Genomic DNA, 26803 nt, shown 5'->3' with positions numbered 1-26803 from the left:
TTATACTCCTTCCAATATTAGTTGTTGCTTTTTAAGTGTGTGTGTGTGTGTGAGATGCTAATATTGAGATGTGTGTACACTGCTGCTGGTGCATCTGTGGCAGGAAACATGCACACCAACCTGCCATCTCTGCAGAAACACTAATGGAAAATCTCACACATTTGTGTGTGTGTGTGTGTGTGCGTGCGTGCGTGTGCATGCATTGGTATGCAACTGATGGTTTCATGTCTGTTGATTGAGTGCATATAAAGTGAACTGTAGTAAATGAATAACAATGGTACTTCTCTTGTTGAAATAACTTTAAGGTAGTTTTTTTTGTTGCTAAGTTACATGAAAAAGTACTAAAACTGTAAACAATACGTAAAGACTTAAATACCACACCACAAATTACCTCTAATACCATTGTTTTCACAACAGGGTGAGTTTGTTGTGGGTGTAGCACAATTTTTAAACCTCCCAATTCTGTGAAAATGTACGTTTTAGACAGTATTTATGTTTTTCTGTTATGGGTCATGTGGTAATAATTTGTACCAGAGAATTTTAGGAAAACACAATAATTATTGTATGTCAATGTGTCAAACGTGTGTTTGGCTGAACCATAAAAGGACCTGATGTTGCTTGAATCTGTGCAAACTAAAATATGAACAAACAGTATTTTAGATCATTTTCTCATATAGTTAATACATCCTGGTATCCATAGTATTACTTTGTAACAGAGATAGACGTTTATCACAACTAGGGCAACAAAAGAAGTGATTATCTGATATAAGGATCACATGATCAGCATTGACGTCAGCATTTAGAATAATGACCAAACTGAGCTTTAACACAGGAAGGAATAAAGAGTTTAGTCTGTTTGTTGTAGTTTTGTTTTTAGAGTCATTTCATGTTTTTTGTTTTTTTTTCTGTGTTTTGTTAATTGTCATTTTGTATTTTTCGTGTCTGTTTTGTGCTTTTATTATTATTTTGTGTATTTGTGCTGCCATTATCTGTATTTTAGTTGTTGTTTTGTGGGTCATTGACTATTTATCTGATATTTTGTGAGTTTATTGTGGTCTTTTGTGTGTTTCTGACATAGTTAATTTTAGAATCTTTGTGTGTTTTTCTTGTTTTTCTTTGTGTACTTTTGTTGACAGTTTGTGTATTTTTGGAGTCATATTGTATACGCACTTTTGTTATGTCATTTTGTGTATTTTTAAATATTTTGTTTGTTTTTCTTGTTACTTAGTGTACTTTTGTTGACATTTTTGGAGTCATATTGTATACGCACTTTTTTTTAATGTTTTTTGTAATAATTTGTAGTGTTTTTTTTTGTTTTGACTCATTTTGTGTATGTTTGATGTCTTTTGTGAGTTTGTGCTGTTACTTTGTGTACTTTTGTTGACATTTTGTGTGTTTTTTGACTCATGTTTAAAATCTTTTGTGAATTTTTCTTGTTACTTTGTGTACTTTTGTTGACATTTTGTGTGTTTGGCTGTTTTTGGAGTTATTTTCTGTATTACATTAGGCTTCATGTTCCTTACAACTTCTTGAATTGCATTTTTTTTGCCAGATTTGTTTTGGGGGGCCGAGGGCCACATGTGAGCCCCCTAGGCCATCATTTGCTCGTTGCTGTTTCACAACAATTACATTTTAAATTGCGATTTAAATTTACTTAAAGTGCTGAATCTGACTGTGAGGCTTGAGATTGATACACGTGTGTTTTTGATGATGCTGTTTGAAGCTAATTATTCACTCAGGCAGGTTAAAAACGATAAATACTGAGCAGAGCGTGTTACTCTAAGATCTTAATCATCCTTTGTGGATGAGTCACTGCTGTCATTGGTGGGAATTATTCACTGTTAATGATCTGAGAGACTGATCTGCTGGCTTTGATTTTTGATTATAATGAAGTTTTACTGCATTAAAAGCTGCTGCCATGGTTACATCTTTAGTGTGTGTGTGTGTGTGTGTGTGTGCGTGTGTGTGTGGATGAGGGGTCACGGGGATGTTCTTGACTGTGTCATCTCCAGCAGCTGTTTCCCCACCACCACCACCACCCTATCGCTTCACAATGAAACCAATACAAAGGAACAGGAAGTGCCCCCCCGTTAACTGGGGGCCCAATCAAAGCCATCATTATTCCCGTGTCAGAATTTTTAACAGGAAGTAGCTTCTCAGAAAATATGCCAGCTGTGCAGGGAGTGTGTTATCATTGATTCATGTATTTTTTATTTTTTTTGTAGGTCTTTTCTGGGGTTTTTTTGTCTATTTTTTAGAGAGAAACCTCACGCATCGCTAACAAAAGGACGCGGCGCCGCGGTTTGGACCACGTGTCACCGCCGTGGCGCCGTGTTATTGTGAACTCAGTGAATAAAGGGCTTTCCTGCTGTGCCTGCTCGGGCTTCTTCGGTTCCCATCTTGAACAAGCAATTGTCTTTTGAGTCCTTTTCGCTAGATGAGCTGAGCTGCAGATGTAGGTGGGAGTGCGTCACATTCACACAAACACACACACAGACGCACACACACAATGCTTTGCCTACTGGTGCTGCATCTGTAAGAGAGCTGCTCAGATTACAGCATAAACGGTGGGTTCAGGTGAAGCCTAACGTTTGCCAGATGCTGCATTTAAAGTCACCGGGAGGTTAGCCTAACACTGGGGTGTTGTTGTTGGTCGGGGAGGCTGGAATCATCCACTTCTTTCCTCTAACAAGAGCAACTAAAACCTATAAACCTAAAAAATTCAGAATGTCAACGAGTTCAGATACCTTGGCGTCATTTTAGATTTGAGACTGAGCGTTAAGAAACATATGAAAAAGGTACGTCATACAATAAAATATAATCTGTTTACATTTAAATCTATAAGAAATTAATTGACAATACACGGAACCAAACCCTCAACTCAACTTTATTTATATAGTGCAAATTACAACAAAGTCATCTCAGTGCACTTAACAAAATATAAAGTCCATAGTAAGAAAAAGAATCCAACAAGATCCTCATGAACAAGCATTTAGCGACAGTGGGAAGAAAAAACTCCCTTTTCATAAGAAGAAATCTCCGTTAGAACCAGGTTCAGAGGTGGAGAACATCTGCTTCCACTGGTTGGGGTTAGTGAACAGAAGGATGGAACATCCGAGTGTTCTAGACGAGCTGAGTTGTAGTGCCATGACGTACACCCATTTGAGAAACTCTGCCATATAGTACACATCCAGGTATTTCTCACATACTCCATCTTTCCATCTAATGTGAACACACTACATACTCATTTTCATGTCATGACATTTACAACACGGCCTGTGTCTCTGGGTTTGGTTAAAGTCACCGGGAGGTTAGCCTAACACTGGGGGGGGGGTGTTGTTGGTCGGGGAAGCTGGAATCATCCACTTCTTACATCTGCAGGGCCTTAAAACCAAATCTAAAATATGAAAACTATCTCAAACAAAGCGTGAACCAAAGCGATGACGCCTGCGCTTTATCACAGATATTCAGACGGGAGAACACGATGCTCATGTTGAGATAGATTTGAACTGGAAAGAAGGATGAAGGACATCTTCTCTTTATCTAATCTTTGCTCGTCTTCTGTAATCTTTTTTATGTTTTTAGTCGGCCTCGCAGACGTCTGAGGGACAATAATTAACTCAACACGTTGACTCAGGTGAGCTCCACTTGTTAAACAGTCATTATCGAGCTGCATGCACACACACACACACACACACACACATCCAATGAGTGCTAACTCTGCGTATACAGCGCCGTCTGTCACGTGGCCCCTGAAGCTTCTACGGGGACAAAATCCCACTGTTGTTGATTGTTTGACGACTGATTAGATAAAGTTTTCACCTCCACCTCTGCTGGGATTCACCAAACAAACCTCACCGCTTCTTACTCTGGTGAATACAATGCACAGTCAAACCGTTGAAACTGTGTCGTTTTTTACGGCAACGCTTCCAAGAGCGAGAAAATGATCCAGTTAGAAAAGATGACGCTGAGGTTTTTAAACTGCAATAATATGTTGAAATATCTGTAAAGAGGAGATTAAAAAATGTAGTTTTAATGATAATTTTCTCTTCGATTTCCTATTCCGAGCCATTTCCTTTTCATTGTCTTTCCCTATTTCTATGACTTTACTGGCTATTAAACTTCCAAACATGCTAAATAATGTGAATAGAGTCAACTACTGACATCAATTCTATATTTAAATTAGTTCTGTCAAATCATTAAAAAAAACCCAACTAATTAATCACATAATTCTGTAATTAATTGTGATTAATCGCATTTTTCTACGTAATAGATGTGTATAGAGTACTGATATATCCGAGTACTCACGTAGAAGTACTGTTACATGATTGAAATTGTACTCAGGTACAAGTACAAGTAAATAGTAGCTGAATTAAATAGTACTCAAAGTAAAAGTTACTAGTTACTTTCACCCCCCATGTTTATTTTTGGTAATAAATGTTGTTGCCATGGTTCCCTTGCATACAGTAAAACATCTCATGTATAAACTTAAAAATGAAGAGACCAAATCTTGCACAATTGGAGCTTAATTTATTTTCCACAAAGCAATTTTTATGAAATAAGTTTTGTCAAAATGTACAATTATTTCTTAAATAAAGAAACATTCATGAATTAAATTCAAAATAAATAAAAAAACATCTCAGGCTTTAAGTACAGCTACATTTATGGAGGAAATCACCTCCATTCAACGCTGCTTTGGTTCTGTGCATTACGTTTAATCTGATTGGTCGGATATGATGTTTTACAATGTCCGTTGATCATTTTAAAACTAAAAAATAATGAATTTACTCAGTAACGGTTGAGTTTTGGAATGTAATGGATTACTTTACTTCTTTTAAAATGTACAAGTAAAATGACTGATTTAGAAATAAACAATAATGTGCAACTCAATTACAGTAAGTACTACATCCGTTACTTTCACCTCTGTAATAGATGTTCTTTAGTTTTTTCTTCAAGTACTTTTGATCATGTCCACTGAGATGCTTGAAGACTTACAGTAATTCTTCTTCTTCAGGCCATTCGTGTGTTTTTGTTCTTTTTTTAAATCTACTGCGTCTTTGACCCTAGACTCTTTGGAAAGCCTCCTAACGTAGTGGTGTGGAGATATTTTCAGTAATTACACAGTAACCAGGGAATGTGAGCAGGAAACGTCCATAACACAATGCACTGATGCCAAACAAGGCCAAACAGATAGAGGAATTTCCTGGTAGTGTTTCTCTTTTTAGGAGTGACTCATGCTCTTGTTACTCCAGCTGGGTTTTTCTTTTTTTTAAGACTTACTTCTTGACTCTAAAAATTGTGTTTCAGCAGTTAGTGAAGTCACTCAAAGATCTGAGTCAGTTTGGTTCAGATTTCTGCTTTAGTGAAAGCTGTTTACAAGCTTCCAGTGGATCCACATCAATAAGGTGTCATCACGTCTCCAAAAAAACCTTTACTTTTATATTTTCTGCCAAATCAACTCAAAATTGAAATTTAAAACTAGATTGATGTTTGAGAAAGTGAAAATATAGAATGCAGTTGTTAAAAATTGTGTGGTGTGTTTTAATTTAAAAAATAATAATAATAATAATGATTTTATCTATTACTAGACATTTCAGGTGACCCCATTTAAATTCCAGGCGACCCCACATGTGGTCATGATCCTAAGGTTGAAAAACACTCATTTAGGTGTTAGCAACTGAAACAATTAAAATTACTGTAAGCTCTTCCAACTATATTTTTTCTTATGTCACTTCAGATTTTACAATATTTATGGTCCAATGAGCTGTAATTAGTTAAATGTTCTATAAAAGTCTTTGGTCACCTGTTTTACAGCTTTATAACATTTTATTTACATTATAAATAGGATTCATGTGTAAAAAACAATTATAGCTTAGGATTAGGAAGTTAAGAGGATTTCACAAACAAAGCTTAAGTATGATATGATATGACATCAAACTGATGATTTTGTTAAAAATAAATAAATATATATATATATATATTTAAGAAAAACTACTTTATTGTTATCTTTTTGACTGTGTGTGCGCGCGCGTGCGTGTGTGTGTGTGTTTAAAGCAGCTTCTAATCAGGTCACCAAGACCCCCAGACCTCAGACCCCCCCCCCGTCTGCAGGGCTCCACCAGTGGTGACCAAGAGGGGCACCGTGACCCATATTAGGACAACGTCAGTGCACGTGTGTGTCAGTCACTGTGTGTATTCATGTGTGTGTGACTCTGTGTGTGTGTGTGTGTGTGTGTGTGTGTGTGTGTGTGTGGAGGGCAATCAGCTGTGTGTGTGTGTGTGTGTGTGTGTGTGTGTGTGTGTTAGAGGAGAACACAATGTCAGTGGCAGAAGGGGAAAGTCACTGCTGTGATTCATCTTGGATTTCAGCGAGACACTTGACCTAGAAACGCATGGCACACACACACACACACACACACACACAGGTGCACACATACCCACCAGAGACCTCCCAGCCTGTGTGTGTGTGTGACGCCTGACCAGCTGAACCCTTGCAGCAGCCACCACAGCTTCACTCCTTCACGTCTTTGTTTCCCATCTTGTCTTTTTCATTCAACCTGATCATCATCATCATCATCATCATCTTCATCATCATCTTCATCTTCTGTCTTCATCATCATCATCATCATCTTCTGTCTTCATCATCATCATCATCTTCATCTTCTGTCTTCATCATCATCATCATCTTTCTTCCACCTTAGCCCCGTCCTCATTCCCCCCTCCACTGGTTTCTCTGAGCTTGTCTACTTCCTGATCACTAAAACTCATTTCCTGTTTGTATCTGTGCATCATGTCTTCAGGTTTCAAAGTTGGAAATGGAACAAAATGCAGTTTAGTTTTAGTCAAAATGTCGTCGTCGTCAGGACTGTTTCAGATATAGTCGACTAAAGCTAAAGTTCTCAACCTTGGGGTCACGAGACACTGTTAGAGGGTCACCAGATGCTTCTCAAGAAACCTTTTATGAACAATGTGAGCCCGGTTTTGCTTATTTTTACCATTTTTCTACAACTTCACCAAACTTGCTATATTTTAACCTATTTTCATTACTTTTTCTTGTCATATTTTTGCTACATTTGTCCTATTTTTACCACTTCTCCATGAAATTTCAATGCCTTTTCTGCACATTTTTTTCACTTTTCCACCTAATGTCACACATGTTGACCCATTATTGTCACTTTTAACCTCTTTTCACCATATTTCATGCTGATTTTATTCATAATTTGTCATTCCCATTATCTGCCTGTTCAAACTAATTGTTCCAATATTGAAAATTTAAACCATTTTTTTTTTTTTTTAACCACTTTTTCTGTCCATTTTTGGCCACTCTATTTTACAACTTTCAACCAATTTCTGTGGTTTTTAAAATCCCATTTCACCACCTTTTCCACCATTTTTGGTCACTTTTAAACCATTTTATTTCTGATTAAAACAGTGATTTCCATCTTTAAGATGACTATAATAATAATAATAATAATAATAATAAATGTTCCTGATAACAGTGGATATTATTCAGATGAATAAATAAATGTGGTTATCACAGATTCATAGAACAATGGACCATCATTTTTGCTGACTTTATGGATGGACCCCAAAAATCTCTCCCCTTTATCCCCTCTTATAGATCAACTGCCAGCCTTCCTCAGAGGTATCTGCTGATCAAAGGAAACATTAAAGTAATTAGGAAGACTGGCAGAAAGCCTTACCATATATGGTGTGACCATCTGGCAAAGAAAAAAATCTGTAAGATGACTAAATCTATATTCAAAGTTATTGTCTGCACTATTTTAGTTATGTTATAGTCCTGTATAAGATTTCAAAGTATTTCTATATCTATTTACTTTGTAATATTCATTCAAACCTTGCCCGATGATGATGTCATTTTATGACATGTGGTGAAATCCTTATACGTCATTGACCCTCATATGTATTTGTTTTTAATTCGTCATAGTCTCGTTAAATAAAATGTAGATGATGAAATGTGTTTTTTGTCAACAAATGAACTCGTGTAAAGAAATGAAGCGTATAGTTTGTGTTGGATCTCATCGGGCTGACGCTATGACCTCTTTATGCTGGAACATAATCCATCCTGGTGTTTGGTCAGACGTGTTGGGATTGGTTTGTTTCCATTTCGTTTGTGTTCTTCTATCTCCACACGACGAGAAACGCTTACATTCAAGCAAACATATCACGCTGCACCTCTGGAACCCAAGTGAACTTTTGAAAAACAACCATTTAGATATCAGATTTAGATCTGTGGAGTAAAAACAAAGCCTGTTGCTGCTGGTGGATGTTACATAAGGTGGATTCAGGCTGTTCTTTGTGTGCGGGGGTCATAATTCCAGCTCTACTTAAATAAACATTGATCTATCACCATTATTGGCACCGCTACAAAATACCAATAGCATAGCGTTTCAGCACAGGTGAAAGTAATGGATTACAAACACTCACGTTTCTGTAATTGAGTTGCTTTAATGGATTCTTGTACTTTTTTGAGTATATTTCTAAATCAGTCATTTTACTTGTACTTAAGTAGATTTTACAAGAAGTAAAGTAATTCATTACATTTCTACACCCAACCTTTACTGAGTGAAATATTTAAAAATGATCAACGGACATTGTGAAACTACAAAAAAATGAAATGACCAGACAACAATCAAATGCATCACATCATAGCCGACCAATCAGATTAAACTTAACCAAAACAAACACAAAACTCTTTTAGAGCCTGAGAATTCATTATTTTGAATTTAATTTCATGTATATAATATTATATATTATTATTAATTATATACTAGTGCAGTGCCTGTAGGAAGTACAGTATGTCTTGCTATTGAAAAGTTGGAACGTTGGTCCTACCTAGCTAATCACTGCACACCGTAGCCACGTGCGTACCAGAGCCAATCACTGCACAGCCCACCTCCATACCCCACCCATTTCGAAAAATACAGTGATGATGCCATCAGTCCTACCTCTGCAGTGATGATGTCATCAGTTACAAATAATTTATTAACGGTATCATTGCAGTCCAAACAAATCTGACGTTGCACACCCTTGAACCAAGCAGCAGCCATGTTGAAACCCTCAGCTCTGTCCGTCCCTGAACCGCTGAGATATTTGAGCCACAGACACACAGACAGACAGATATTTCTTGCTATATATATATATATATATATATACACTACCGGTCATTGCACTCTGATATAAAAGAATAGATCCATGAACAATACTGTTCAGTTGATGCTCATGAGGGTCTGGTACCACAGTGTGTTCCAACACTGCTTTAATGCAGACAGAGGAGGTTGTAAGTAACCAAGAAAAGTTGGAACACCTGCAGGAATGAGTAGCACCAGCTTTCAATACTAATTCAACCTTCAATGCTGCAGAACAGCTTTAAATTAACACTTATGTACATTATTTTTCAGTTTTGGGAAACCAAACCTTTTTTTAACCTCTCGTTGTTCAGTATTTACCTTTGTACAATTTCAAGCTATTCATTGGACTTGCACGACATAAACTGAAAACATTAGGTAGTGTATGTGTATGTATGTATATATATATATATATATATATATATATATATATATATATATATATATATATACTGTATAAAAGATTTGCACATTTTGTCAAATCTGCTATTTTATAGTTTATAAATGAGATGTTTACTGTATGCAAGGGAACCGTGGCAACAACATTTATTACCAAAAATAGAATAGAATAGAATTATTGATCCATTACAGTAATAATAGAAAACTTTAAGTTGAATAGCACATGGTAAGAACAAAATAATAGTGCAAATGTAAGACTGTGGGACAGACACAAAATAAAAATAAATAGATAAACAATACATAGTCAATAAATACATATATAAAGAAAAGAACAAACAAAACAAGTGCATAAAAATGTGCAAATGATAAATAAAGGAATACAGTGGGGCGTGGGGGGATATCAGAGTGGTGACAGTTATCATATAACTGTAAATGTGGTTAAAGTAACTCGTAACTTTTTCTACTTTTAAATATCCAGTAACCGTACTTCTACGTTACTACTAGGATACATCTGTACTCTTTACTCCGCTGTTCATTTGGTCACTGTTTTCAAACTCTAAACGTGTTTTCATGTGTTGTGACTAGTGGGATCACATTCGCCTACACACCTATGGCCCAGAGAACCACCACCACCACCACCACCACCTTGTCTGGCCTTGCTTACACAGAGCCAGATGTTGATCCTCATCAGATGAGATGGCTGCACAGTAAACACACATGCACTTCCTGTCAGCTGATAAAAAACGACACAACAATAGCGTGGCTGTAGAGCACCTGCTGCCCACTGGCACTGTTTTGGAGCCATGATGCTAACGTTATGGCCTTCTGAGGCTAGCGTCCCATCTGCTGTACACTTCTACTCCTACTTAGAGAATGTAACGCAACATTCACACCCAAGGACACAAACCCAGACACCTGACACCAGTGTAATGACAACATCCCAGTTCCCACAATGGGAGTGTGTAAACCGTTATTACCAGAGGTGACAGATCCTGACTGAGGATTATGTTCTTATCTTCCTACTTTAGTCCCTGTGTGTTTATAGATATGTGAGCAACACTTGTGTTGTTGTTTTTGAGGGTTTTTATGTATTTTTGTTAGTACAGTGCCCATTGGAAGTATGTATTCATATAGTGGGAGGAGCTTAAGTAGAGTTGTCATTTATGGCCAAATGAGTATGTGTTTAAAGGTTGGATGTACAAAGAGGTGTACATACGCTGTACTCTATAGTGTTATTAAGGGGTTTATTTGTGGGTGCAAAATAAAATAGTGTGTGTGATTTCCCTGGTTTAATTCTATGGGAACATGCACATGATAAATGTGTTTGTTGTTTTTACTCATTTTTATATATTTTTGTTTGGTGTATTTTTCTGTAAGGTATATTTTTTGGAGTCATTGTGTATTTTTCTAACTTTCTGTTGTGTTTTTGTGCATTTTCTGTATAATTGCGGTTTTTTGTTGCCATTGTAGTGTGATTCTGGAGTCATTTTGTGTATTTTTCTATCTTTTTTAGTGAAGTTTTGTGCATTTCTGTTGTCATTTTGTGTATTTTTTGTAAATATTTAGTTTTGTGTATTTTGAGTCATTGGTGTATTTTTTGGCAATGTATATTTTTTGGAGTCATTTTGTATGTTTTTGGAGCCTTTTTGTATATTTTAGTGCATTTATTTTGTCGTTTTGTGTATTTTTTGTATGAATATTATTTAGTTTTTAGTTTTTTTGTTTGTTTTACTTTCTCTTGCAGTCCAATTTTTGTTGTTTTGTATTTTTTTTTTCTCGTTTTGTGTGTGCTTGTTGTTGTTTTGTGGGTTTTTCGAGTCATTTGTTGCCCTTTTTCGTAATTTATTGTCATTTTGTGTATTTTGGTTATTGTTTTGTATGATTCTCTGTTTCTTTTGTGTGATTTTGATTATTCTAGTAGTATTTTTTTGTTCTTATTTTGTATTTCTTTTCATGTTTTTGTACATTTCATTGAGTCATTTTCTGCGATTAGTCGCACAAAATGAGTCCGAAGGCCACTTTTCCTGTGGCTGAACATTGAGGGTGGTGGTGTGTAACCACTGCTGTGGCCTCACATTAACCTCCTCGGGTCCTGAGTGGGCGAACGGAATGAATGACACACATTTAACCGAGTGTTCATTTCACATAGAAAAAGATTATGCACGAGAGGCTGTGACACAAATGCTGTGAGCCACACAGAACAACAGTGTGTATAAAAATGTCATGTCACTGCCTGGGTCATTTGGGACAAAAGCTTTGGATGTGTAGGCAGTTCAAAGCTTAAAACAAAAAGACTGAAGCTTCTTTGAGGAAGAAACTGAGAAAATACGGCGCAGAGGTTGAAGAATCCTGTGTGAACCAGACTTTATTACGATGACGTATTTATAAAGCCACAAGAAAATAAAATCATAAATCTGGGCACTTTAAGTCGTAATATTTTGAGAAAAAAGACGTATTTTAATTAAATCACAATTTTATAAGAATAAAGTAATAATATTTCAAGATTAAAGTTGTAATATTTCGAGATTAAATTTATTATATTTCTAGATTTAAATAGGAATATTTCGAGATTAAATTCATAATATTTCCAGATCAAAGCCGTAATATTTTTAGATGAAAGTCTTAATATTTTGAAATTAAAGTCATAATGTTTCAATATCAAAGTCGTAATATCTTGAGATTAATGTCGTAAAATTTCGAGATTAAAGTCATAATATTTCAGGATTAAAGCAGTAATATTTTGAGATTAAAATCATAATATTTTTAGATTAAAGTCCTAATAATTTGAGATTAAAGTCGTAATATTTCAATATTAAAATAATAATATTTCAATATTAAAGTTGTAATGTTTCGAGACTAAAGTCGTAATATCTTGAGATTAAAGTCATAATATTTCGAGATTAAAGTCATAATATTTCAGGATTAAAGCAGTAATATTTTGAGATTAAAATCATAATATTTTGAGATTAAAATCATAATATTTTTAGATTAAAGTCCTAATAATTTGAGATTAAAGTCGTAATATTTCAATATTAAAATAATAATATTTTTAGATTAATGTCATAATAATTTGAGATTAAAGTCGTAATATTTCAATATTAAAGTTGTAATGTTTCGAGACTAAAGTCGTAATATTTTGAGATTAAAGTCGTAACATTTCTAGATTAAAATCATAATATTTCATGATTAAAGTTGTAACATTTCTAGATTAAAGTCGTAACATTTCTAGATTAAAATCATAATATTTCATGATTAAAGTTGTAACATTTCTAGATTAAAGTTGTAACATTTAAAAAATAAATAAAGTTGGAATTTCATGAGAATAAAGTTGGATTTTAATTAAATCATAATTTTACAGGATTAAAGTCATAATATTTGAACGTTAAAGTCGTAATATTTCTCGAATAAAGTCGTAATTTTATGAGAATGAATAATAATCCGACTTTAATCTAATAACACTCATAAAATGACGACTTTAATCTGGTAGTGCTCAGATTTCTTTTCATTGTAATGTGGCCGCTGTATTGTTGTAGATGAAGGTAGTCCCTGTATTCCTGGCTGCTTAATTCCAGCCTGTAAGTAGACTTGTTTGTGCCTGAATAGAATAGTCGTGTGTTTACAATGCGGCGTCTCCACATCACAACACGGTGACGCTGGTGAAAACCTTCTGTTTCTTTGTCTCAGTGAAGATGAAGCTCATTATTCTCTCCTTTGGTTCTACGCTCACACCAGGCAGAAACACACTCTGTTATGTTCACACACAGTGGAGAGATGTTTACGCCCAAGCATGGATAGAATCTCTTCTTTATTGTTTATACATTGTTGTTTTGGATATTTTGGTCTTTCATGTTGAGTATTTTTGTCTCATTCTATGTGTGTTTGTTGTTTTCTGTTTTTTAGAGTATGTTTTTGAAGTCATTTTGTGTAATTTTGTAGTCATATTGTGCTTTTTGAAGTCATTTTTGTGTTTTTTGGTCTTTTATTTTGTGTGTTTTTGAGTATTTTTTTTCTCATGTTATGTGTTTGTTATTTTCAGTTTTTTTAGTCATTAAGTATGTTTGTGAAGTGTATTTGTGTAGTTGTCTTGTGTGTTTTTAAGTCATTTTGTGCATTTTTGTTGTCATTTTGGTGGCTGTTTTGTTTTTTTTGAGTATTATTTTATGTTATGTCGTATTGTTTTTTACAGTCATTAAGAATGTTTTTTGAAGTCATTTTGTGCTTTGTTGTCATATTGTTTTTGTTTTTTGCAGTAATTTTTGTGTATTTTACATACCTTTCTTTATTTTTACTTTTTTTTTGTTGTTGTAATTTTGTAGTATTTTTGCATGTTTTGTAAGTCATTTTGTGCATTTTTGGTGTCATATTGTGTTTTTAGGAGTCATTTTTGTGTTTTTGTAGATCTTTTTGTGGCCATTTTGTGTATTTTTGTTGTCATTTTTTAGTTGTTTTTATTCACATTTTATGTACGTTTGTTGTTTTCTGTTTTTTAGAGTCATTAAGTATCTTTTTGAAGTCATTTTGTGCATTTTTGTTGTCATATTGTGTTTTTTGTAGCCATTTTTATGTTTTTTGCAGTCATTTTTTTTGTGTTTTGGTGGGCGTTTTGTATACCATGTGGTTTTGGAGTGGTTTTTTGTGTACTTCTAAGGCTTTTTGTCATTTTTTTTTGTCATTTTGTGTGGGTGGAAGGGTTGGGGGGGGGGGCACTGCTAATTATGCGTGGCGATTGTTGATGGTTTGATTGTCTGTGTCCAGCTGCACGGAGGATCAGGGGGAGGGAGAGGGAGGGCGAGCAGCGAGGCAGACTCTCTGACGCCGGCCTCGGAATTCTCCCATCCATTGAAAGAGAGACCCGATTGTGTCCAGGGCCTTCCGACGAGCACCTGATCCCTGCACAGACACACCAGTGAGTGTGTGCGTTTTGCACAGATTTACGCACTGAGAGCTCTGGAATCTGCAGGCACTGGGTACCACAAACAAAACAAAAAAACTCATCTAGTATTTACAGCATTCAGAAAAGATGTTTAAAATACGCTACGTTTACGGTTTGAGGGGAATTTCTCATCAGAGATGTTTCCAATCTGTTGCCTGAGATTAGCCAAGCGAGCCAATACAATTATTTTCCCAGCAGACCTGGAGAAACTAAAGCAATATTTGTCCTCCCCTTGACATATTTAAGAAAGATATTTGAGGTCAAAGTCTTGTTTGCATTCCCGGCTCCACTCACACATATCTCTGGAGTCGAGCTGGATCGAAGTCCCCGTCTCTGGGTTCAATATTATGGTTTGTACTGATGTGAGGTCACTCTGTGACTCGTTCTGCTGGTAAACCTCTAAACATACGATCCAATCAGATCACGCTGAATGCTGATGGCATGTTCTATTTGATGTCTGTCTATGCTGGGAACGTTGCGTCCACGTTATTATTGGGGTTCTAAAAGAGATCTAAATTTGCACTTAAGCAGCTAAGGAAGAAGGGCTATTAATAACGTATTCTAATAAATCTTTATTAAATTGCATTAAGATTTTTAAAAAATAATTTTGTTTTCTAAGAATTCTATTAGCATTAGCGGTAAACGCGCTAACACAATACGACAAGATTAGCAGTAGTTGCTTCATTTTTTTACATTTTTTTTTAAGCAAATCCGTTTATTAGATTTAAACTAAATATAGTATAAAGTGAAATTTGAGATGCAATGAGAAGACATAACATAAATTGAGATGAGATTATGTTATATTACATGAGATTATATTACATGAGATTTCATGACTTGACATGAGATTAGAAAAGAAAAGATGACATGACACATAACCAGTAATGAGATGAGATTAGATGACGTGACATGAGAAAAGAAAAGATGACATGACATAAAACATGACCAGTCATGAGAACAGACGACTAAACATAACATGAGATGAGATGAGATTACATTACATGAGATTTCATGACATAACATGAGAAGAGAAAAGATGACATGACATGACAAATGACCAGTAATTAGACGAGATTAGATGATGTGACGTGACATGACAGGAGAAGATGTGACATGACATATGAGATGAGATTTAATGACATGACAAGAACAGATGTTGTGAGATTAGAAGACATGATCAGTCATGAGATGAGATTACATGACATGAGATGACATAAAATGAGATGAGATTATATTACATGACATGACATATAAAGAGATGAGATTATATTACATGAGATTTAATGACATGACAAGAATACATGTTGTGAGATTAGAAGACATGATCAGTCATGAGATGAGATTACAAGAGATTACATGACATGAGATGACATATAAAGAGATGAGATTAGAAGACATGGTCAGTCATGAGATGAGATTACATTACATATTACATTACATGACAAAATGAGATTATATCATATTACATGAGATTTCATGACATAAAGCAATAGATGTCATGGCATAAGACATGACTAGGTATTACATGGCATGTCATGAGATTAGATGACACTATCAATCATAAAATTATATTACATGAGATTTCATAACACAACATGACAAGAGAATACAAGAAATATCATGTTTTGAAGACATTATCAGTCTTGAGATGAGATTAGATTAGATGACATGAGAAGAGAAGCTGTGACATGAGATTACATAGCATGACATATCAGATTCCACCAGATTCTATATTTCATCAATAGAGTCGATCTTATCATTTACAATACTCACAATGTACACATATAAATCAAAAAGGGGAGAACATAAATGTATTTATTTTTTATAGCTATAGGATACGGTCCTGGTGAAATATCACAGATGACATTATCTCAATTATTACAGCACCAACACAGGTCACAGGTTGTGTTGTTTTAGTTTGAAAAGAATACTATTTTAAAAAATTGGAAAAAAATTTTTGAATCAGTATTTATTTTTTTATCACTTACTATACATTTCAGATGACCCCACATGGGTCCACAAACCCAAGGTTGAAAAACCCTGCCATACAGAATTATTAAGGCCTGAAATAGATTGAGTACACGAGCTAAAATGTGAGTAAATTATTTTCCAAAAGGAATTTGATCCCTGGTGACAATATCTATGGGGCACCGATTGTAAAGTTGCTCATGCTAAAATAAACAGCAACTTTAAGCAACATTTAGCAACAAACCATGTTTAAAACAAAATATGTAAAAATATGATGTCAATGTTAAACCTAAGTGTTAAACCTAAATGTACACTTATATATAAATGCTAAATCAAAATAATAATTGGTAAATCTAAATGCTAAATAGAAATCTTAAATGTTTAATGTTAAATCTAAATTTGAAAAAGTAAATCTAAATGTCACGGGTGAAACTAAATATTTAGCTAATATGCAAATTCACCGGAAGTACCAGAATAAAATCTCATTGACGTGAACGAGCTTTATCCACGACAGATTTAACATTTAGATTTAACATTTATATTCAGACTTAATATTTTAGATTTACATTTAACATTTAGATTTATATTTAACATTTTTAATTTAACATTTAGATTTAGATTTAACATTTAGCATTTAGATTTATGTTTAACATTTATATTTAAATGTAACATTTAGATTTAATATTCATATTTAGATTTAATATTTGACAATTAAAATTTGATTTAGATTTAACATTTAGATTCAGACTTAACATTTAGATTTAACAATTAGGATTTAGATTTAACATTTAGCATTTAGATTTAAATGCTGATATATTTGGTTAGAGAAAAATTGAAAATTTCACAAATATTGCTGCAAATCTGATCAAAATCAACAGAAAATACAATTGGCGCCATATAAATATAGTTTGGTTTTGATTTATTTTTTTGATGCTGAAGAAAGAAAATAATATTATATAATCCAATGATCATAATCACGCCTTTATATGAAGAGAAACGATCATATTTCCTTAAGTTTCTCTGAATAAAACTGATTCAATGATTGACAGATGTGCTCAGCCAATCAGAGCTCTGAGCGCCTGTGCCTCGTGGGTTGACGGGGGGAGGAGGGCCGTCTGCCAGAGCGGGGAGTGCGCGTCGGGTTGAATGGATGACGTCAGGAGGCTGGCGCCAGCATGTCTGGGACTGGCGCGTTAGATCAACACAGCTGGGCCGGGATAGGACACACAGCTGGCTCAGGCCTGCATTCCTCCACAAAACAGGATTGTGAGAAAAGGGGAAAATAAGACCCAAATAGGAGCCTTTACAGCTTTGATGTCCACGAAAAAACCCAACAACATTTGGGACCGTTAAAATAGAACTTTTTATGAAACACAAAAAGTGTAGAGTTTGGCAGCTGGTTGGGACAATTTGAGGTGCGGTACTTTATTACAACTTTATATATAAGTTAAAGCACATTATTGGGCTGAAGTGAAAGAGCAGTTTACCTTTTATAGTAGAAAAAGCTAAACATAAGATATATGTGACAACTGTTTCTGTAACAAGTGAGATAATATCATCTGTGACACCAGGACTGTATAGATATAAAAATAAATACATGTATACTCCCTTATTTCAAAAAAGTGTGTTCAATTACACTCAATATTTAGCTTTGATCGGCCTAAAACAATAGAAATAGTCATAATAACTCAACAAACTTTGTTTTATGTCCACATTGTGACTGTTTTAGATTAATACAATCAACTTCATTAATCAAATATATAAATTCAGTCAGCACACAAGTTCAGTGCACTGGATATAAAATGGTTATGTAAAAAAAAAATGTATGTCCTACTAAAAAAGGGTATTTAAAGATAGAAACTTAGTGTCCAAATGTCATGGGTGAAAATAAATATCTACAGTAGCTAATATGCAAATTTACCGGGGTACTTTATTTTTCTTTTTTTTTGTTATTTTGAGGTTGTGAATTGCTTCTCAAATGACAGATTTATTTTCATAATCTATTGATTGTCATAATTTCAGCCTTTAAAGCTAATTTCATGTTTTGTGCATTAAATCATGGTTGATTTTAGATTGAAAAAACTGTTGTTACATTGTTTATTTCCATTTAGCATCAACACTGCTCCACATTTAAGTTATAAATCACTCAATGTTCTGTAACATCTTAATTTTCTCTCTTTTTTGGGGGTCACACAGTCTATTGAGGTGCTTCGTGGGAACTTTTCTATTTCTAATAAATAATAACACCTGAAACCCCTCAGCTCACTCACTGATTGACACTCTCCCTCGGGCATCCCACTTTTAATTTCCTCATTTTTTTTTTCCACCCCAGCCTTTCCACAAGGTGGGGTTTAGCTTTTTTGTGCTGGCCAATCAGGTGACGGTGCGAGAAAGGGGGCGTTCCCGCTTGTGGAGCGTATAAAAGCCAAAGTGAAGCTGTCACACACACAGAGCGCGTGCACACAGACCGACTGCACGAGTGTTTCATTTCGTTTCTTTCTCCCGCCACTGAGATCAAACAGCTTTTTTTCCCCTCCTTTGATGATGAAAGCCATCAGTCCCGTCCGCTCGGTGAGGAGCTGCTACAAAGCCGTGTGCTGCATCTCGGAGCAGAGCCTCAGCATCAGCCGGAATAAACAACACGCGTGCATGGACGAGCCCGTGCACGCGCTGTGCGACATGAACGACTGCTACTCCAAGCTGAAGCAGCTCGTGCCCAGCATCCCGCAGAACAAGTCCGTGAGCCAGGTGGAGATCCTGCAGCACGTCATCGATTACATCTTCGATCTGCAGATCGCCCTACAGGCGGAGGACGCGGTGCTGTCCATAAAGGTGAGCAACCATCATCATCATCATCATTGTAAGGCAGTTCAATGTGCTTTAATGATTTTAGTAATCAACAGAAAACATTTAATAGTTGATAAATCAATAAGAACATTAAAATCAGCAGTAAAAACGTTTGAAGTTAGCAATAAATACATTATAATCAGTAATAAAATCATTTAAAGTCAGCACTAAAACATGAAAATCAGCAGTAAAAACGTTTCACAGTTGAAAGATCAAAAAACACATTAAAGTCAGCACTAAACCCATTATAATCAGCAGTAAAATCATATCAATCAGCAGTAAAAACATCTAAAATCAGCAGTAATTTTTTTTTAACTGTTTCAAAGTCAATAAGAAGTTCTAACAACATTAAAAACATTAGAATCAGCACTAAGAATGTGAAAAATCTGCAGTATAAACATTAAAAACACAACAATCAGCAGTAAAAACATTTAAAATCAGCAGTATTTTTTTTTTCAACTGTTTGAAAATCAGAGAAAACTTTAAAATCAGCAGTAAAAACATTAAATCAACAATATTATGATTAAAAATCCATCTCCCTCTCACTAGAGAAAAAGAAAAGGCTTTAACTTCACCTTCACATCATGACATTTGGTTTCTTTCTTCTTTTTACTTTTCACTCAGACTGCAGACATTGCTCGAAATTTCTCCAAAGAAGATGGAAGTTTGTGCCACTAAGGCTGGAGGAAACAGAAATGATGGTACGTTACATTCATGTGCTACTTCACTGTGTATTATTCATGTCTGAATGCAGCTGTAGAGGATGATATGAGGGGATTTGTGTTAGAACGTGACACAGGCCTGTGATTGTGCAGCCCCTGCTTTGCTTTACTCTGCTATCTGCCCGGGGTTAATGAAAGTCCCATGCCTGCATGCTCGGCGCCAGGCTGTCTGCAGCTCCCTTCTGCAGGGAGGGAGGGAGGGAGGGAGACAGAAAGAAAGAGGGAGAGATCTGACTTCACTGTTTTTTTTTTCTTCCTTTCTCTCTATGCAGGTGCAGGGAAACACATGTCTCCACTTCACTCCGGGCAAGAGGACAAGAGGGGCAGGGTGGGATAGGTATTTGTGAGAGAAGAAGAAGACGAAGAAGAAGGATAATAATAAGGAGGAGGAGGAGGATAATAATAAGGAGGAGGAGGAGGAGGAGGAGAGCTTAAAAGTGACTGTTTCCTGAACAGAAGAAGAAATGCATGAGCAGGAAAAACAGAGACTCATTCTTTGGCCCTTCCTCGGACAGACAAATCAACTCACCAAAGCAACAACAAAACAAAAAAGTCAGGATTGGAAACTAAAACCTTGGATTCCTTCTTATAATGTTGACACATTGTCCTTTTATTTTCATTTATTTTTATTTTTTTTATTATTATTATTTCCAATCTTTGCATTCCAGACTTGTTTCTCCACCCTCCCTCTTTAATCCTATCCACACACAGTCTTCACATCACCCTCGTGTAATTATTAATTATCAACCTCCTCACGTCACACAATTTGTGTTCTTTTTGTTTTGTTTTGTTTTTTCAAAATGATCTGCAGAATGTTCAACCCTCAGAATGTGTAACAGCATATGTTGGTGGATTCTAAATGGGAGTTTACGTATTGTTGGGTATAATCAGAACTCTATAATAGAGTTATTATGTGTGTTTGTAGGGATGGTGATATTTCTACAGACAGTGCAGCAGTGCTTTGAGTTTCATAAACTCTTTATTTTTTTGTTCGCTTCGTATGTACTTTATGTAATGAAATAAAACAAAATGATCAAGCAAACAGGTGTTGTATTGTTTTTGGATTTTTTTTCTTTTTTTTTAGCAGATTTTGTTTAGACAGGAACAGCAGGTTCTCGTGGTTTTAAATCAAACAAATGTCATTTCCCGTGTGGTAAAAAAAAAAAAAAAAAGTAATATCTTCAACTTACAACGCAAAGGTGTGACGTAACAGTTACAAAACAGGATACACAGAAGAAATATGTGTTATTTCAAGATGTGCAAGAAGCCTAAATAATGCTTGAATTGACCTCATAAAGTAAGATTTAAAGGATTTTAAAGTTGATGCAACATTAAAAATCTGTGAAAATATAGATACACACAAGTGCCCTTCTCGTGTCTTTAAAGAAAAAGATTTAAATAATGGAGAACATGCAAACTATACAGAATAATACTTTCATTTGATTTGAATTGAAGCTGTACTGCCCTCCAGTGGTCACACTAAGTAAGTGACAGGAACATTTCAGAGCAGCAGTGTTTTTAGACGAGTTTAATGTGCAAATATGATTATAACACAAAGTGCATCTTATCTACTGTTCCATAAGCCTCTTGTTTTTGTACATTTATTATGCTATTTTAATTTTTTTTCTTTCTTTGGGCTCACATCAGCTTGTGGCATTAGTTTTTGGTCAGAAATAGAAAGGGTGAAATTCATTTCCGCCCCAAAACTTCAACACAATAACTCCAAAAACCCAAAATAACTTAAAAAAAAAACTCAGAACTTGAAAATAAAACATAAATGACTCCATAATCCCCAAATGACCACAAAATAAACTAAAGAATGACTAAAAAAAACTCAAAACGTCAATGATAATACACAGAAATGACCACAAAAACTCAAAACGTCGACAAAAAAAAAAAAAAATGACTCCATAACACAAATTGACAGAAAAATACACAAAAGAACATAAAAATGACTAATATCACAAAATAAGAACAAACGATACACAAATGGCCAGAGAAACTAGAGCTAGAAATGGTGTTTGAATAGTTTTACATAAGAATAGAATATTAGTGCAATCAAATATATTTTTATCTTGTTTGTTTGTTGGTAAATTGAAATGAAATGTTGCGTTTGCATTGAAACATTGAGTGAATGATTACATTAAAAGCAGGTCATATTGAAAAATGATGATAATATTAGAATTGTTTACAACCAACAGGCGACCCTCTGTCTTATTCTGTGTGACCCCCGATGCACAAAAGCACAATATGATATGATACATACATAAAATGACCACAAAAACACACAAGAATGACTCGAAAAAAAATTATATTAATAACTTACAAAAATCAACTAAAAAACAACAAAAATACACAGAAATGATTGACTTTCCAACTGTATTTATATATATTTATTATGTTCTTATAGGTGACTGAGCCAAAACACTGCTTATCATCCCTGTGTATACTGGATGAGAATAAACCAAAAAATATCCAAAAAGGCTAGAAAACACATAAAAGGTGAACAAAAAAAAACACACAAACACAAAAATGACAGACAGGTATATACAAAAATGTATAAAAATCACACAAACCATTTGTTTCCTGTATTAATGCTGTGATTAATCATTATTCAAAATGCTGACAGATCAGATAATCATTATTAATATTTGTCACACTACTGCAATAATTTCCACAAATGTGTCCTTAGGTGTAATTGACGCAGAAGAAAAATGGTCACAAATACATTTGCTTAAAACACAGTAATTTTAAAAGACGATATTTTAACTTTAGTGTTCTCAGTTTCTTTAGATAACTAATAGACTGATTATATTTTGTCTTTAGATGTGAATTGAACTGAACTAAATGTATTACTATTGTTGGTATTTTGCTTTGCATATCTTAGATACTGATTATTAGTCTGATTTTGACGGAAGCAATATGATGAAACTTGTTGATTAAGAAATCGGGGTGGGATTAAATAAGTCTTTTTTTCTTCCCACTCCCTTTGAGCAGACATTTTATTACAATTATGTGTACATGGATCTTATTATTTTGAAAATCTGATTGTTTTTTTTTCTGTTGGAGTCTTTTTGTTCCTTTTGTTTTTTTTTATTTTCTTGTCCCTGCTCGAAAAAAAAACATATACATGAAATGAAATGAAAATATCAGTGTTTAAAACCATAAAAGTAACAGAAACGATGTTTGTAGGTTTTTTTAAATCAAAGTTGAAGCCAATGCACAGACGTGTCCACTCCACAGGGGGGCGCTGTTGGATAAATATCTTTATATTCTTTCTCCAAACACAGAAACACTAGTTTTTCAAAGGGAAACTTTGTTTTTCAACTGGTATTATCAAAATATCATGCAAATATTGTACATAGAGAAGACATTTAACAGAGCGAGTGTCTTGTAACATTTCATTATTATTTAATAATACATTTTAAATATTTGCAAGCCTAAACAATCACTTTAGTTTATTGATTGTTGAGCTAAATGTGGTGTTAAATAGTTAAAAAAGTAACTAAACGCAGAGGTTTGGGTTGATGAGTGTCTAGGCTGGAATGATTGAATATGGGCGGGGCTCCTGGAGCAGTTAAGTCACGCCCAGTCTATACTGTAACATTTCCAAAGATCAATCAATGCCAGGGTAGGGGTGTTCAACTCATTTTAGTTCAGGGGCCAAATACGGAGACATTTTGATCTCACGTGGGCCACATATTTTATGCATGAAAAAAAGTATTTTCAACATTATTGTGCCCTAGTTTGCACTTCTACACATACATAAAATACAAAATATGGAAGAAAAACGATAATATCCAAGCAATAAGTGACAAATATCAGTCCCGACAGGATATTCAATTGAAATTTCTTTGGTTTTGTGACAAATTTCTATTTTATTAAGTAAAATGTTACATAATAAGTTAAGGAAAACTGAAATTTTGTAATAATTTTAACAGTTTAACGTTAAAAGTGACTGCAATCCTGTGATATAAGCACTGGGGAAACTGTGAGCACCTGCAAATATTGTTGAGTTTCATTCACACAATGATTCACGTTTTCTCAGTCATTTTTACTTTCTCCTGCGGGCCAAATTGGATGCTCCAAAGGGCCGGATTTGGCCCCCGGGTCATGAGTTTGACATGTGTGATCTATGCTACGCTAACTAACTAGCTACTCTATACTCTTTATACGTCTCTATTCATAACTCTCTCAATCCAACCGAGTCAACAGGTAATAGTTTTTATAGAAGGGGCGGGGCCAATAGTTTAGTTACTCTTTGAGATGTGCTTAAAAAAAATAGTCAAAGATCGTATCCATCATGTATTTAACTTGACCCATGGAACACTGTTAAAGTTAAATACATGCTGCTTGTTCTTCCAAAGTGAAAGTACAAAAACGTGTAAAATGAATCTTATCATTGTCTAATGATTTACCAGCAGCAGGTGACAGAATCAGCAAAAGCGCTTTTACATTTGTACCGTCATAAAAACCCTTCACCTGTTTAACATGTTGGTTAACAAACTAATATTAAAGCTAGGAAATGTACTATTAAGTCTCTATATTACCTCAAAGTTTGAGCCACGTGTTAGAAAATGTGCGTGTTGAATAAATGTGAACGCAGAGTTCATCATTTCTATTCAAGTGCAGTTCACAATGAGAAATGACAATGGCTTTTACTGTGATTGGGACTCAGTAGTTGTCTTGGTAAATGGGGGTCAGGTCATACGCTCTGAATGGGGGAGGGGCTGTTTTCTTTCAATATCTCCTCTAAGCCAATAAGCAAGAGTGGTACAGACTAGTGAATCCAATTATCATCCATGTACAATTGCCCTCCATGAACTTTTATCTAGTGTAAAGACAGATTCCCATTTTGAAAGTATCTTTGATGCTTTATCTTTAATCAATAAATTTAGATCTCAAGATCGATGCTTTTTAAAACCGATATTTACTTGTTTAACAGTCGTGGTTTCAACCTTGTTTAAACTACTACCACAAAAAAAGGAGAAGAAAATACCATTTACTGCCGCATTCGCTAAAGTGTGGACACTGTTAAATCATAGTATTTATAAGAACATTTTTCAAAAGTATAATTAACATCATCCCAAACTCCCTTTCCCTTGTATTCCTCCCCTCACTCAGATCTAACGCTGCCCTTCCTTCTTATATCTTTATTCCTCCTGATAAAGTCTGGTTTACCCTTCCTTAGTGAGGGCTGGTGACTGTCACAGTTAATCAGAAATATTAAACAGAATTTTTTGCAACAATAAACCATGCGTCGTTGTTGCAAAAATATTGCTCTTCTTATCGAAATCTTGATTAAATTTAGTGGTGTGATAGCAGAATAAACCCTATACAGTATGTCTGAGTCAAATTTCATGAACATCGGTCAAATATTCGACGGCGTATTAGGGCCACATGAAAATTAATAGAAATCTGAGCACTACGACATTTAAGTCAGAATATTATGAGATTAAAGTTGTAATATTTCAAGAATAGTGGGAATTTTGTGAGAATGACCCAAAAAAAAAAAATGCACGACAATGACTCCAAAACCCCCAAATGACAACAAAATAACACAGGAATGACTCCAAAATACACATAATGCACAAAAACGACTCCAAAATCCAATACATCAACAAAAAAATGACCCCATAACACAAAATGACAGAAAAATACACAAAAAAACAACAATAAAATCACAAAAGGGCTATAAAAACACACATAAAATGAGAATAAAACACGCAAAAATGACTGACAAATATATTTTAGGAAAATTTCATCCAAATCCATCCGTTAGTTATTGTTTGACTGTTTTATAACAGGTTTATGTTTAATCAGGATTATTTACTGTATTTTATTCCCGACAGTCATAGAAAGAACAGTTTGTGCCTACATTTCACTTTGTTGGATTGTTTTGTTTGGAAATGAAAATGAAATATATGTTATAATTAACTCTAATTAGAAATGTTAAATGCCTGCATTCAAACGACTTTAAAAAAAAAAAAAAAAACCCACATCACAACAAAAATACATAGAAATGAGTCCAAGAAACCCACAAAATTAAGCAAGAATGACTCCAAAACGCTCGACATTAACAAAAATACACAGAAATGAGTCAAAAAATCCCCCAAATAACCACAAAAACATTCACAGAAGGGCTTAAAAAAAAAAAAAAAAAAAAAAAAAAAAACACACATCACAACAAAATCACAAAGAAATGAGTCCAAAACCCCCCCAAATAACCACAAAAACATTCACAAAAGGGCTAAAAAAACCCCCCAAAAAAACAAAAAAAAACAAAACAAAACGGGGAAAAAACACAGAGTACTACACACACGAGAGACAAATATATTTGCGGAAAATTCAATCAAAATCAAAAAAAAAACAAACAAACACTTGCAAAACAACTCATGTAATAACAGCTTCATAAAATGTGTATTTTTATGTTTAAACAGGATTATTTACTGTCTTTTATCTTTGTCGATCAAAGAAAGAACAGTTTGTTCCTGCATTTCGCTTCTGTCGCTTTAAGAAAACCAGCCCCGCCCTCCTACAACTGTTTTATGTAAATATGACAAGCCGAGCGTGCCGTTAGCCAATCAGATTGCAGCGTGAACCGCGGGAGATCTAAATTTCGCGGGACCAACTTTGGCGCTAAAAGGATTCTCTTCTTCTTCTTCTTCTTCTTCTACTACTACTTCTACTTCTTCTTCTTCTTCTTCTGTTGTTTGGAGACGATCAGATCGTGTGGTGTCAGAAACACGGAGCAGATCACAACAGGAATCCTTTGTATGCTCTTT

General features: G+C 34.7%; 1 protein-coding gene and 1 long non-coding RNA gene across 3 annotated transcripts in view; both read left to right on the top strand.

Annotated features, from left to right (window-relative positions):
• Nucleotides 1–16680, top strand: part of LOC114456582 (uncharacterized) — a 33147-nt gene extending 16467 nt beyond the window's left edge. Inside the window, exon 3 of one of the 2 annotated variants that reach the window (XR_003672848.1) lies at nucleotides 14304–16680. This is a non-coding gene — a long non-coding RNA (uncharacterized LOC114456582). Of the gene's footprint in view, nucleotides 1–3585; nucleotides 3638–14303 lie in introns of those variants that run through there. The other variant, XR_003672849.1, reaches the window with a different exon arrangement.
• Nucleotides 16681–18885: 2205 nt separating this feature from the next.
• Nucleotides 18886–21060, top strand: id3 (inhibitor of DNA binding 3). Its single transcript, XM_028437856.1, has 3 exons — nucleotides 18886–19281; nucleotides 19921–19997; nucleotides 20291–21060. The coding sequence occupies exons 1-2, from the start codon at nucleotides 18991–18993 to the stop codon at nucleotides 19972–19974; spliced, it is 345 nt and encodes a 114-aa protein (XP_028293657.1). The 5' UTR covers nucleotides 18886–18990; the 3' UTR covers nucleotides 19975–19997; nucleotides 20291–21060.
• Nucleotides 21061–26803: the final 5743 nt, after the last annotated feature.

This window comes from Gouania willdenowi, chromosome 22 (genome assembly GCF_900634775.1).
Source record: "Gouania willdenowi chromosome 22, fGouWil2.1, whole genome shotgun sequence".
NCBI classification, from domain to species: domain Eukaryota; kingdom Metazoa; phylum Chordata; class Actinopteri; order Blenniiformes; family Gobiesocidae; genus Gouania; species Gouania willdenowi.
The sequence above is the reverse complement of the archived record's forward strand: the minus strand, read 5'-3'. Positions and strand labels throughout refer to the sequence as shown.

What these genes read in the sequence shown, in the direction of transcription:
- id3 (XM_028437856.1), top strand. Translation starts at nt 18,991, where the DNA reads ATGATGAAAGCCATCAGTCCCGTCCGCTCGGTGAGGAGCTGCTACAAA. An exon ending in ACGCGGTGCTGTCCATAAAG is followed by an intron (nt 19,282 to 19,920) that starts GTGAGCAACCAT and finishes CTTTTCACTCAG; the next exon opens with ACTGCAGACATTGCTCGAAA.